This window comes from Alosa pseudoharengus, unplaced genomic scaffold, assembly GCF_046254945.1.
Source record: "Alosa pseudoharengus isolate Yale_2024_CS ecotype anadromous, Long Island Sound unplaced genomic scaffold, YU_APseudo_1.1 YU_APseudo_1.1_scf_21, whole genome shotgun sequence".
Taxonomy (NCBI): domain Eukaryota; kingdom Metazoa; phylum Chordata; class Actinopteri; order Clupeiformes; family Clupeidae; genus Alosa; species Alosa pseudoharengus.
The window spans coordinates 2,765,934-2,779,441 of record NW_027468674.1 but is presented as its reverse complement, the minus strand read 5'-3'; the positions used below and the strand labels follow the sequence as shown (position 1 = coordinate 2,779,441).

Below are 13,508 nucleotides of genomic sequence, written 5' to 3'. Positions count from 1 at the left end.
AATTTGAACATGAAATTGAACTGTTATATTCAATTTACTATCAATATCTCATTGCTCCTACGCATAATACATTTAAATGTTAAAACAGCTTGCCATGGAACTGCCAGTCATGGACAACGGCATTGGCAAGCAAGCTATTCTAACAGGGACTCTACTTTCCAGTTAATTCAGTGTGTTCCCAAATGCTTCAAGGAATTTCATGTCTTCCCCCATAACACGCAATAGTTTTGAACATGTTAGGCTACATGTCGGTGTTGAAGTGTTTAGATTGTGTGGGCAGCCGTGGCTTACTGGTTAGCACTTCGGACCTGTAACCGGAGGGTTGCCGGTTCGAACCCCGACCAGTAGGCACGGCTGAAGTGCCCTTGAGCAAGGCACCTAACCCCTCACTGCTCCCCGAGCGCCGCTGTTGATGCAGGCAGCTCACTGCGCCGGGATTAGTGTGTGCTTCACCTCACTGTGTGTACACTGTGTGCTGTTTGTGTTTCACTAATTCACGGATTGGGATAAATGCAGAGGCCAAATTTCCCTCACGGGATCAAAAGAGTATATATACTTATACTATATGATTCCCAGAACTAGTAGGCATTTTAGCAGCAACTATGGCTATGCGCTAACACCAGTCAGCTGAGTTTAATTAGCGATAACGTACAGATATGGTTCCATAGCCTCTTTGACAGCTCAGTGACATCAGGTATGTAACCTACATATTTATGTTTTTGCCAGCTAACTTTTAACATGATCTTTATATTCATTGTGATGCTATATGGACCTCATGCACATTAAAGATTAATATCATGCCATTATGTTGTTTAACACCGTGAAATAAAGTTTTCACCTTACAACTTGCTGATAACATTTCAAATAAATGCCAGTTAGTGCATTAGCGAGGATATTGTGTAACGTATACTGTTGATGTTGTTTCATATCCTTTTGCTTGTATGTAAGGCCCACTGCTAGATTTTGACAGGAGCTCGTGATATCGCTTTAAAGTAAGCTACGTGGGCTCACGCAAGCTGTCAAACACTGTCCACTCGCCTATTTATTGCACCCCTCTGGTTTATACATCCAGTGTTTATGTTAGCTAACTGTATCTGGATGTGCTGCTATCAGAGCAAGACGTTAGAGATGGCGCATGACATGCAGTGATGCCTTGTATAAAAAAAAAAAACGCTATTTAAGCACCGAAATGAGGCACCGAAATCCACATTATTATTCGATGCAGTTACTACCATTTGCGTCGGCACCGGTGCCATATTAGAACCGTGTTTCGGTGACCAACCCTAGTATCGATACTTTAAAAATGGCCGTGTTCTTTTGAAGTAACATGTGAGAGCGCAAAGCGTGCTTCAAGTGTCTCCCCTAGCCTGCGCATCTTTTCTCCTCTCACACACACACACACACACACACACACACACACACTTCAAGTGTCTCCCCTAGCCTGCGCATCTTTTCTCCTCTCACACACACACACACACACACACACACACACTTCAAGTGCCTCCCCTAGCCTGCGCATCTTTTCTCCTCTCACACACACACACACACACACACACACACACTTCAAGTGCCTCCCCTAGCCTGCGCGTCTTTTCTCCTCTCACACACACACACACACACACACACTTCAAGTGTCTCCCCTAGCCTGCGCATCTTTTCTCCTCTCACACACACACACACACACACACACACACACTTCAAGTGCCTCCCCTAGCCTGCGCGTCTTTTCTCCTCTCACACACACACACACACACACACACACTTCAAGTGTCTCCCCTAGCCTGCGCGTCTTTTCTCCTCTCACACACACACACACACACACACACACACACACTTCAAGTGTCTCCCCTAGCCTGCGCGTCTTTTCTCCTCTCACACACACACACACACACACACACACACACTTCAAGTGTCTCCCCTAGCCTGCGCGTCTTTTCTCCTCTCACACACACACACACACACACACACACACACTTCAAGTGCCTCCCCTAGCCTGCGCGTCTTTTCTCCTCTCACACACACACACACACACACACACACACACTTCAAGTGCCTCCCCTATCCTGCGCGTCTTTTCTCCTCTCACACACACACACACACACACACACACACACTTCAAGTGCCTCCCCTATCCTGCGCGTCTTTTCTCCTCTCACACACAGACACACACACACACACACACTTCAAGTGCCTCCCCTAGCCTGCGCGTCTTTTCTCCTCTCACACACACACTAGAGATGCGCGGTTCGCGGTTACAGCCGCGGACTCCGCGGTTAAACCGCGGATCGGGCGGATGACGTGAAGAAATATAATATTTTAATTAAATTCGGGCGGGTGGCGGTTGAACCAATCAAATGAAAAAAATATAGCCTATACATTGTTAAATTGTGTTACCTACATCTGAAAAAAACGAGCACACTTTGAAATAGTCAAATTTTCATCAGGCAGTTTGGCCTAGTTGCTTCTATGCATGCTGCTTTGTTTATCTATCAGAGACGGTGTTGCGGAATTGGTGTACTCCGATGTTTCACTGAGCAACCCCTCACGCACACACACACACACACACACTGAAGGTAACAAAGTTTAAATTAAGTAGCCTATCGTAGCCTACCAGCATGTTTTTCTCTCCAGTGTGCAAAAAGAAAGTAGAATAGGCTACAGTGCAAGTTGACCGATGATTCATCTCCCATGTCGCGTCTCGTTGCAGAGCCTTGGTAGGCCACTAAGCAAATCTGCAACCTATGAGCCCAGCTGCCAGTATTGGAGGAGGCCTAAACATCTCGTAGATGAGACTGACTGGGTTATTTTGTTTCGATATTATATATAAAACACATAGTCATTTTAGCCTACATTCAGGGAATAGGCATTTAAAAGGGAGACAGATTATGGTGTGATATGACTCAGAACTGACATCGGGCAATGGCAGTGCAAGATGTTTAGAACGTAAGCGCTAAAACTTCTACAAGCTCCGTAACATCCACAGCGGAAAAAAGAAGGTAAGAAAAATAGTCGGAAAACTTAGATGTGTAAGGCAAGCAAGCAAGTTGTTACTAAAAATGTAAACATACACGTTGCACTGCTGTGCGGTGGGTTAGTGCGTAAAGTAGCCTATAATGTCAATGACTTTATTTTATTAAGGATTTCTTTCTTTTTGCAAAAAATAAAGTACAATAGGCATTAATTAGTAGGCTAAATAGCAGCATGTTGAAATGATGTGCTAAATTGCGTTTTTTATTACAATGATACAATTGTAGGCTACAGGCTGCGTTTTATTTGGAGACTTTTGCGAGACAGAGACTGAGTTTTCTGCTGATATTCTGGGGATAGGCTACAACATAGCCAATGTAGGCCTTTTAATATATTTGCTGCATTGGATCAGTCTTTCTAGAACAGGCAAGAGCTTTCTAGCCTCACGTCAGCAGCACCGCATCACCCATACATTAAAACAACCAGCGGATGGCGGGCGGGTGCGGATTTGAAAATTGGTCAAAAAACGTTGGTGCGGATGGATGGCGGATGGATAATAAGTTTTGCTATGCGGTTACGGTTGAAATATTAGCCCATCCGCGCATCTCTAACACACACACACACACACTTCAAGTGTCTCCCCTAGCCTGCGCGTCTTTTCTCCTCACACACACACACACACACACACACACACTTCAAGTGCCTCCCCTAGCCTGCGCGTCTTTTCTCCTCACACACACACACACACATGTGTGTGTGTATGTGTGTGTGTGTGTGTGTGTGGGTATGTGTGTGTGTGTGTTTTGTCGTCCATAGTTGTTTTAATGCTTGAGTAATCGCTGGGTGTGTGTGTGTGTGTGTGTGTGTGTATGTGTGTGTGTGTGTGTTTTGTCGTCCATAGTTGTTTTAAAGCTTGAGTAATCGCTGTGTGTGTGTGTGTGTGTGTGTGTATGTGTTTGTGTGTGTTTTGTCGTCCATAGTTGTTTTAATGCTTGAGTAATCGCTGTGTGTGTGTGTGTGTGTGTGTGTGTATGTGTTTGTGTGTGTTTTGTCGTCCATAGTTGTTTTAATGCTTGAGTAATCACTGTATGTGTGTGTGTGTGTGTGTGTGCGTGGGTATGTGTGTGTGTGTGTTTTGTCGTCCATAGTTGTTTTAATGCTTGAGTAATCGCTGTGTGTGTGTGTGTGTGTGTGTGTGTATGTGTTTGTGTGTGTTTTGTCGTCCATAGTTGTTTTAATGCTTGAGTAATCGCTGTGTGTGTGTGTGTGTGTGTGTGTATGTGTGTGTGTGTGTGTGTGGGGGTATGTGTGTGTGTGTGTTTTGTCGTCCATAGTTGTTTTAATGCTTGAGTAATCGCTGTGTGTGTGTGTGTGTGTGTATGTGTGTGTGTGTGTTTTGTCGTCCATAGTTGTTTTAATTCTTGAGTAATCGCTGTGTGTGTGTGTGTGTGTATGTGTGTGTGTGTTTTGTCGTCCATAGTTGTTTTAATGCTTGAGTAATCGCTGTGTGTGTGTGTGTGTGTGTGTGTGTGTGTGTGTGTATGTGTGTGTGTGTGTTTTGTCGTCCATAGTTGTTTTAATGCTTGAGTAATCGCTGTGTGTGTGTGTGTGTGTGTATGTGTGTGTGTGTGTGTGTTTTGTCGTCCATAGTTGTTTTAATGCTTGAGTAATTGCTGTGTGTGTGTGTGTGTGTGTGTGTGTGTGTGTGTGTGTGTGTGTGTGTGTGTGTGTGTGTTTTGTCTTCCATAGTTGTTTTAATGCTTGAGTAATGGCTGTCAAACAATGCTGCAAAACCTAATTTGTCTTACTTGTCCACTAAAGCGGAATTTCATTCCTTCTACCAGGAGAGCACTTCTGCAGGACAGACTGTGTGTGTGTGTGTGTGTGTGTGTGTGTGTGTGTGTGTGTGTGTGTGTGTGTGCTTGTTTGTGTGTGTGTGTGCATGTTTGTGTGTGTATTTGGTTGTTTGTGTGTGTGTGCATGTTTGTGTGTGTGTTAGTGTGTGTGTGTGTTAGTGTGTGTATGTGCTTGTTTGTGTGTGTGTGCATGTTTGTGTGTGTGTGTGTTAGTGTGTGTGTTAGTGTGTGTATGTGCTTGTTTGTGTGTGTGTGCATGTTTGTGTGTGTGTGTGTTAGTGTGTGTGTTTGTGTGTGTATGTGCTTGTTTGTGTGTTTGTGTTTGTGTTTGTGTGTGTGTGTGCATGTTAGTGTGTTTGTGTGTGTACGTGCTTGTTTGTGTGTGTGTTTGTGTGTGTTTGTGTGTGTATGTGCTTGTTAGTGTGTTTGTGTGTGTGTGTGCATGTTAGTGTGTTTGTGTGTGTACATGCTTGTTTGTGTGTTTGTGTGTGTACGTGCTTGTTTGTGAGTGGGTGTCTGAAAGAGAATGAAAAACATGTGTGTGTTTTTGAGAGAGAGAGTGCAGCAGAGCTGTTGGAAATTGCAACATTGTAACATCTGGCTACCACGGCAACCATGCTAGGGCAGAGCAGAGAGGGAGTTTCCTAACAGTTGCAAATCTGAAGTACAGAGAAAAACTTCTTAAAGAAAATCCTGACACTCTTTTCTGTGACTATATTTGCATCAAGGGCAAGAGAATAAAAAACAACCTAATCTTCCACACAAACTGTAGACCTGAATGGAAAGAAGCCATATACAGTGAATACAAGTTTACAGTGAGAGTAGCCCCTCCCCCTTCACACACACACACACATCCCCCACTGCCTGCAGTAGCCCCTCCCCCTTCCCCTTCACACACACACACAGCCCCTTCTGCCTGCAGTAGCCCCTCCCCCTTCCCCTTCTCATGATAGGCAGCTGAGGCAAAGATTGTTAAGGCGGAGCAAGATACTTCGGCGTAGTTCATGTCTATGGGCGCGAAATGGGGATCAAATCCTGTCTGCATAAAGAGGCGCGTCGATGACGTATTGATGAGCGTACGTTGCAACCCGCCAACAGCAGCGGCATAAATAACCGGCGCACACCTGATATAAAGTCGATTTTCTCCAGACTGGAATGCTCAAAAATGCTAAAAATGTACCTGAAATGTTCACAAGGGTTTGAGGATCATGAAAACGTGCCCGAAATTCACATTCCTAACTCTATAGAACTAAGACCTTAGCATATGTGGTGAAATCCTGAGCTATGCCCATAGACTTCAATGGAGCAGTCGCTGCCTCTGCTCTGCATAAAGGGGGATTTTGACCCCCCCCCCCCCCCCCCGCGTGTGCGATCCCGGAAGTGTTCCTGATGACATATCTTGCTCCGCCTTAACAATCTTTGGCTGAGGAACAGCTTGACCCTGCTGGAGCTGGACACTGTGTACTACTGTGTGTGTGCATGTTTGTGTGTGTGTGTGTTTGTGTGTGTATGTGCTTGTTTGTGTGTGTATGTGTTTGTGTGTGTATGTGCTTGTTTGTGTGTGTGTGCATGTTTGTGTGTGTATGTGTTTGTGTGTGTGTGTGCATGTTTGTGTGTGTATGTGTTTGTGTGTGTGTGTGCTTGTTTGTGTGTGTATGTGTTTGTGTGTGTATGTGCTTGTTTGTGTGTGTATGTGTTTGTGTGTGTATGTGCTTGTTTGTGTGTGTGTGTGCATGTTTGTGTGTGTATGTGTTTGTGTGTGTATGTGTTTGTGTGTGTGTGTGCATGTTTGTGTGTGTATGTGTTTGTGTGTGTGTGTGCTTGTTTGTGTGTGTGTGCATGTTTGTGTGTGTGTTAGTGTGTGTGTTAGTGTGTGTATGTGCTTGTTTGTGTGTGTGTGCATGTTTGTGTGTGTGTGTTAGTGTGTGTGTTTGTGTGTGTATGTGCTTGTTAGTGTGTTTGTGTGTGTGTGTGCTTGTTTGTGTGTTTGTGTGTGTACATGCTTGTTTGTGTGTGTGTTTGTGTGTGTATGTGCTTGTTAGTGTGTTTGTGTGTGTGTGTGCATGTTAGTGTGTTTGTGTGTGTACATGCTTGTTTGTGTGTTTGTGTGTGTACATGCTTGTTTGTGTGTTTGTGTGTGTACGTGCTTGTTTGTGTGTGTGAGAGAGCAAGAGAGAGACAGAGAGTATTTGAGTGGGTGTCTGAAAGAGAATGAAAAACATGTGTGTGTTTTTGAGAGAGAGAGTGCAGCAGAGCTGTTGGAAATTGCAACATTGTAACATCTGGCTACCACGGCAACCATGCTAGGGCAGAGCAGAGAGGGAGTTTCCTAACAGTGGGGGGGGGGGTGTTATTTCATGAAAATGTTCAACTTTAGCCCAGATTTTCTAATGCTCCCATGAAACTAACCCTGAAAATATTTTTTTCAACCCTGAAAACGTGTGTTTTTTGCCAACTTTCAAAGTACATAGTGGATTTATGTTCATGCTGGGTCCTTTAAAGGTATTTCATGTGGCATGCAATGCCGTAAGAGTACTTTGCACTACAAAGGGTATAGTGTCAAGGTCATATTTTAGGTCAAAGGTCACAACAATGGCTCAAAATGCCTATTTTTGGCAAAAAACACAATATTTTAACATTTTGTTAAGTTCAATGTAGAGAAATGTTCATTATGGGCCCTTTGATGGTCTTGCGTGGTATGTCATGCATGAGAATAGTTTGCATTATAAAATATCTTATTTCAAGGTCATATTAAAGGTCAAAGGTCACCCAAAATGATCAAGAATTACATTTAATAAGAAACATTAAGCAAAGATCATTACAATGCACAATGTAAAACCTCAGTAGGTTTATGACCTCAGTCATAATGTTCTGCATGGTTCACTTCAGCTTGGAGATGTTTTACGAGCAGATATACACAAATGCAGATAACTTCTCTATCACTGTCATTGCTGTCAGTGTCTGTGGCAACGTGTACTTTTCTCCTTTTGGACTGGAGTTGCTCAGTTGCAGGGTTGTACAGTATGTATAATCAAAGTCCTTTTAGGCAAGTCCCTCCACTCGGCGGCCATATAGCAACGCTTTTTGGGCACTCATCGGGCATCCTATTCAGCAGAAATGCGCGTGCGCAAGGCTTCACGACACCAATCTTGCTCCTGCGGCGAGATCACAACACATGATTGGCACGATGTCTTCACAACACACCACATTATTGGCTCAATGTATTCACATCACACCACATGATTGGCTCAATGTATTCACATCACACCTCATGATTGGCTCAATGTATTCACATGTCGACATTTTGCCGAGGAAGGGGTGGGATATGTGAAGACAACGGCCATATTGACGTGACAAACTAACCCCATGCATTTCTATGGAGGATTTTTTGAGTGCTGTGTCTCCTCATTAGAAAGTCTCTGGTATCATCTGCTGTATTTACCTGCTCTACTATCAGTAGATGCAGTGGTGGTCTCTATGGTTGCCTCCCCCATAGCTTCTTCTTATGTTGACCCAACCAATGCTGTATCAGCCCTCTTCCGTTCCTCTTCCTTGTTCTGCATGGCCTGCAGGGCCTCTTCCCTCGCATTCTTTCCTTCCATTGTTCGCTCCCACTTTCTATCAACCTGCTCCTCACAGTAACCTTTGCGACCATTACGCATGGAATGCAAGAGCTGCCATTTCTCACCCCCATCTTGACCCCAAAAAGGTTTTCTTGGGACTCTCGTGCCGATTTGTTCTCACAAAAAATGTCAACAGAGTTTCCATATCCCCACTGTAGTGATGGGCAAATGAAGCTTTAGTGAACCACTGAACCACAGCAGTGTGAAGCTAGCAACACTAATGAAAAAATCCAATATGGCTGCCACATGTAGATTTTTCAACATAAAAGTCCTTACCCAAACCAGTATATGTAACCAAAAACATTGGTTTGCTAAGGACTTTTATGTTGAAAAATGTATGTGTGGCGGCCATCTTTTTGCTTTTCAGCTAGTGTCGCTAGATTCACTCTGCTGTGGTTCAGTGGTTCACCAAAGCTTCATTTGCCCATCACTACCCCATTGTACTCCTTCATGACAGTTTACCATTTCTCACTTTGTTTGGACTGTGGCCAATTCATATTGGCGAGGAAGCCGGTATAACGTCAAGTGGGTGTTCCCGACGGTAGCTATGCAAATTACTTGAAGTATAACCGTAATTTGATTGGTTGGTGCCGTCCGTCAATTGGCTTAAATTGGGCGGTATCGTCTGTCAGTGCAGCAACAGCTGAAGTTCTCAACGCAAGCGACGGGAGAAACGCGACGCAACGGACCCACAATTCAGTTCGGCAACGGATGACGTAAGCCCATGTAAAGTGAATGGGATGCGTCTCCAGCACTGCAACGCACGCAACTGTGTGTAGGAGCCGTAAAGGGCTTCAATTCTGCTGGCAATGTATTGCTCCCCAATGGTATATATGTTTGCAGAACAACCAGTGGTCTTTTCAAGCAGAGGCGAGAATCTTTGCCGCAATAGACCTGGTTTGCAGGACTTTACCGGCCCTTGCAGGGCGAAGAAGATACATCATGCATTCAATGATATCCTTCTTACGGGGCAAGACACCATGAGGGAGGTCAGATGCTTCCATATAGGCCACATCTTCAAGTTCCTTCTTGGATTTTGACCTTGCTCCATGAATACAAATCGCCATTGTTAATTTGTTCGTCAGTACTGGACATGCCAAACTTCAATTATGGTGAATGTGGGTTTTGTCACTGAATAAAAGCCACATCACATGAGACTGTTTTTTAGAAACAAAATATCTTAAGTTGTATGACACTTACATTTTCTGCCAGTACTGTGACACATTTCGACGAGAATCATGATTTGATGAAGTGTGGGAATGTTATTTATTTTTTGGGGAAAAAAGGCATTTTGGTGACCTTTCACCTACAATATGACCTTGACATTAGACTTTTCATTGTGCAAAGTACTCTTATGATATAACATGACACATGTGAGATCATTAAATGGTCCGACATGAAAATATTTATATGTTGTAATAGGCCATAAGTGGAAAAGCTGTGAAATATGGCAAAAAACACGCATTTTCGGGGTTAAAAAAGTTATTTTGGGGGTAGGGGGGGTTTGGAAGAGAAAGATAGATAGAGATAAAGATAGAGAGAAAGATAGATATATAAAGAGAGAGATAGAGAGAGAGAGAAAGGGGAAAAGTGTATGTCTGTGCAATGTTCTGTTTAGAATGTAAATATGAACCACTGTTTTTCCATTGTTTATATTTATGCCTCAATCAGTCAGAGAAGGTCTTCCGATGGAAACAGGGATGATCCTCTCTGCCTGAGTGTGTGTGTGTGTGTATGTGTGTGTGTGTGTGTGTGTGTGTGTGTGTGTATGTGTGTGTGTGTGTGTGTGTATGAGTGTGTCTGTTTGTGTGTGAGTGTGTCTGTGTGTGTGTGTGTGTGTATGTGTGTGTGTGTGTATGGAAGTGTGTCTGTGTGTGAGTGTGTCTGTGTGTGTGTGTGTGTGTGTGTGTGTGTATGTGTGTACCATCAGGCTACTCAGCTTCGAGTAAATTCCATTAACCCTGAAAATGCGCAAATCCAAACTGCGAAATGAAAAATGAAATACGTAAATATGAAAAAGGTGGTTTGGTGGAATGAGGTGGTTTTTCAGACGTATTGCAATAGCACTATTTTCCCAAAAGTGCAGTGGACACACATCGAGTCACGTGACACTAAACGTCTTTAACGTCTGTGTTCTGCGTCATGCAGCTGAAGGACCATTTGACATATTGGGTGTGTGCAGGAGAGAATAAGAGGGTGTGTGTGTGTGTGGGGGGGGGGGGGGTGAATGAGTGTGTGAATGAGTGAGAGAGTGTGTGTGTGTGTGTGTGTGTGAGAGAGAGAGTGTTTGTGTGTGTGTGAATGAGTGAGAGTGTGAGTGTGTGTGTGTGTGGGGGGGGGTGAATGAGTGTGTGAATGAGTGAGAGTGTGAGTGTGTGTGGGGGGGGGGGGGGTGAATGAGTGAGAGTGTGTGTGTGGGGGGGGGGGGTGAATGAGTGTGTGAATGAGTGAGAGTGTGAGTGTGTGTGTGTGTGTGGGGGGGTGAATGAGTCTGTGAATGACTGAGTATAGATGGATGAAGGCTAGAGGTTAGATTGTTGTGACCATAACATTTATTCCTGCAGGCGTGTGTGTGTGTGTGTGTGTTTGCGTGTGTTTGCGCATGTGTATGTGTGTCTGTGTCTGTGTGTGTGTGACTATGTGTGAGTGTGTGTGTGTCTGTCTTTTCACCACAGACAGGCCAAATAATGGATTCTTCCTGCCCTGTGATTTAGATCCTCTCTGAGTGGGTCATTTCGGTGTGTGTGTGTGTGTGTGTGTGTGTGTGCGTGTGTGTGTGTGTGTGTGTGTGTGTGTGTGTGTGTGTGTTTGTGTGCATGTGTGTGTGTGTCCACCGCAGACACTTTGAGCCTCACTCTGGTGTTCAGTGTGGCTTCCTGGCTTTTAGTGTTTTGTTTCCTGTGGGAGAAGAGGTCTTTATCTCAGAGCCCAGTGTGCGTGTGTGTGTGTGTGTGTGTGTGTGTGTGTGTGTGCGTGTGTGTGTGTGTGTGTGTGTTTCACTAATTCACAGATTAGGATAAATGCAGAGACCAAATTTCCCTCACGTGATCAAAAGAGTATATACAGTATACATACTTAGTACTGACGCTGCATCTCGGTTCTAACAGCACTGACGCTGCAATAACAGTACTGACGCTGCAATAACAGCACTGATGCTGCAATAACAGCACTGACGCTGCAATAACAGCACTGACGCTGTATTTCTGTTCTTTTGTAATAAGAGCACTGACACTGCCATAACAGTATTGACATTGCATCTCTTTTCTTTTATCCTTTTCAGGGGGTTTGTCTGGAGGTGTGTGAGAACTCCAGACGAGAGCTCCTCGCCGCAGACCAACACACAAACCGCCAATCAGCAGCCGAACCGCCGATCATCAACCAATCAACAATCTGATGAACAGCCCAACAGCCAATCAACAAACTGATCTACTGGGTCCGAACCACAAGCCATCAACAATCAACAGTTTTGTCTGTATCTTATCAGTCCATAATCGGATCTTCAGGCCTTCAGCAAATCAATAAGTACAGCACATCGCCGGCCAATCAATAAGCAGAAATGGTCATCAACAACACTGTCCCTCCCCTCGAAGCTACAGGTCCACAGCCACTGTGGAGTTTATGTTTGTTAGTCTTTGGGAAGGGAACCTTCCGGAACAAGATGGCTGCTCTGCACAGCCCCAATCAACAGACTTTTCTAAGTATTCTGTAGATTATCACTGGGTTGACAGACCTTGTACTGTATGGTCACTGTATGTAACTGGTCAGTGAGCCTATTCACATGTTCTGATTGGAGGATTTATGAATATGAGTGTGACATTGTGTGATGTGCATTACAGCAGGACTGTGGGTTGTAGGGGTACTGTCTTATGGAGGAGTTTTCATGCGTGCAGGACCTGTCTGGACACTGGTGGCTCAGGCCTCCATATTCTCATCATCTGAAATTGACCAATCCATAGACTCATCCTCATGGCAGTGCACTGCCAGACACTGACCACTGTGAAGTGGTCAATTAGCCAATCACAAGAGAGTCTTGTGGTCAGTTAGCCAATTACAAGAGAGTACGGGTCATTGGCCAATAAGACCAGAGGACCACTGGTCACTGGCCAATCAAACCACGGGTCATTGGCCAATAAGACCAGAGGACCACTGGTCACTAGCCAATCAAACCACAGGTCATTGGCAAATCAGACCAGAGGACCACTGGTCACTAGCCAATCAAACCACAGGTCATTGGCAAATCAGACCACAGGACCACAGGTCAATTAAACCACAGGACTATGGGCAATCTATACTTGGAGCCATAAAGATGACTTCTCATACACATACAAATGACTGTTTGGGAAGTGTTGAACACTGTATCAGTTGATGATTTAGATGAATGAGAATGAAAAAGCTGTGTGTGTGTGTGTGTGTGTGTGTGTCTCAAGGAGAACAAACCACTTGCGGGTGTGCTGGTGTGTGTGCCCTGTTTGAGACCTCAAGAGACACCGCTGAATGTGAGTAGTGTGTGTGTGTGTGAGAGACAGAGAGCGAGAGCACTTCTCAAACGCTCTTTAATGGTGTGTGTGTCTGTCGCCTGGGGTAAATGTGTGTATAAGTAAGTATAAGTATAAGTATATATACTCTTTTGATCCCGTGAGAGAAATTTGGTCTCTGCATTTATCCCAATCCGTGAATTAGTGAAACACACACAGCACACAGTGAACACACAGTGAGGTGAAGCACACACTAATCCCGGCGCAGTGAGCTGCCTGCAACAACAGCGGCGCTCGGGGAGCAGTGAGGGATTAGGTGCCTTGCTCAAGGGCACTTCAGCTGTGCCTACTGGTCGGGGTTCTTTTTTTTTGGGGGGGGGGGGGGGGGCGGCAGCTTTTTTGGCTTTATTTGGACAGGACAGTGAAGAGTGACAGGAAATAGGTGGGGGAGAGAGAGATGGGGTGGGATGGGGAAATGACCGCAGGAGAGAGAGATGGGGTGGGATCAGGAAATGACCACAGAAGAGAGAGATGGGTGGGATCAGGAAATGACCGCAGGAGAGAGAGATGGGGTGGGATCAGGAAAT

The 13,508-nt window shown here is 44.7% G+C and overlaps 1 protein-coding gene across 1 annotated transcript in view; it reads left to right on the top strand.

The window, feature by feature from the left end:
* The window catches only part of LOC143137460 (somatostatin receptor type 5-like), a 22,368-nt gene extending 9,081 nt beyond the window's left edge, over positions 1-13,287 (top strand). The window contains exon 4 of the mRNA XM_076297657.1: positions 11,727-13,287. Coding sequence (XP_076153772.1) covers positions 11,727-11,840 — 114 coding nt within the window. The 3' untranslated portion in view covers positions 11,841-13,287. The remainder of the gene's footprint in view (positions 1-11,726) is intronic.
* Positions 13,288-13,508: the final 221 nt, after the last annotated feature.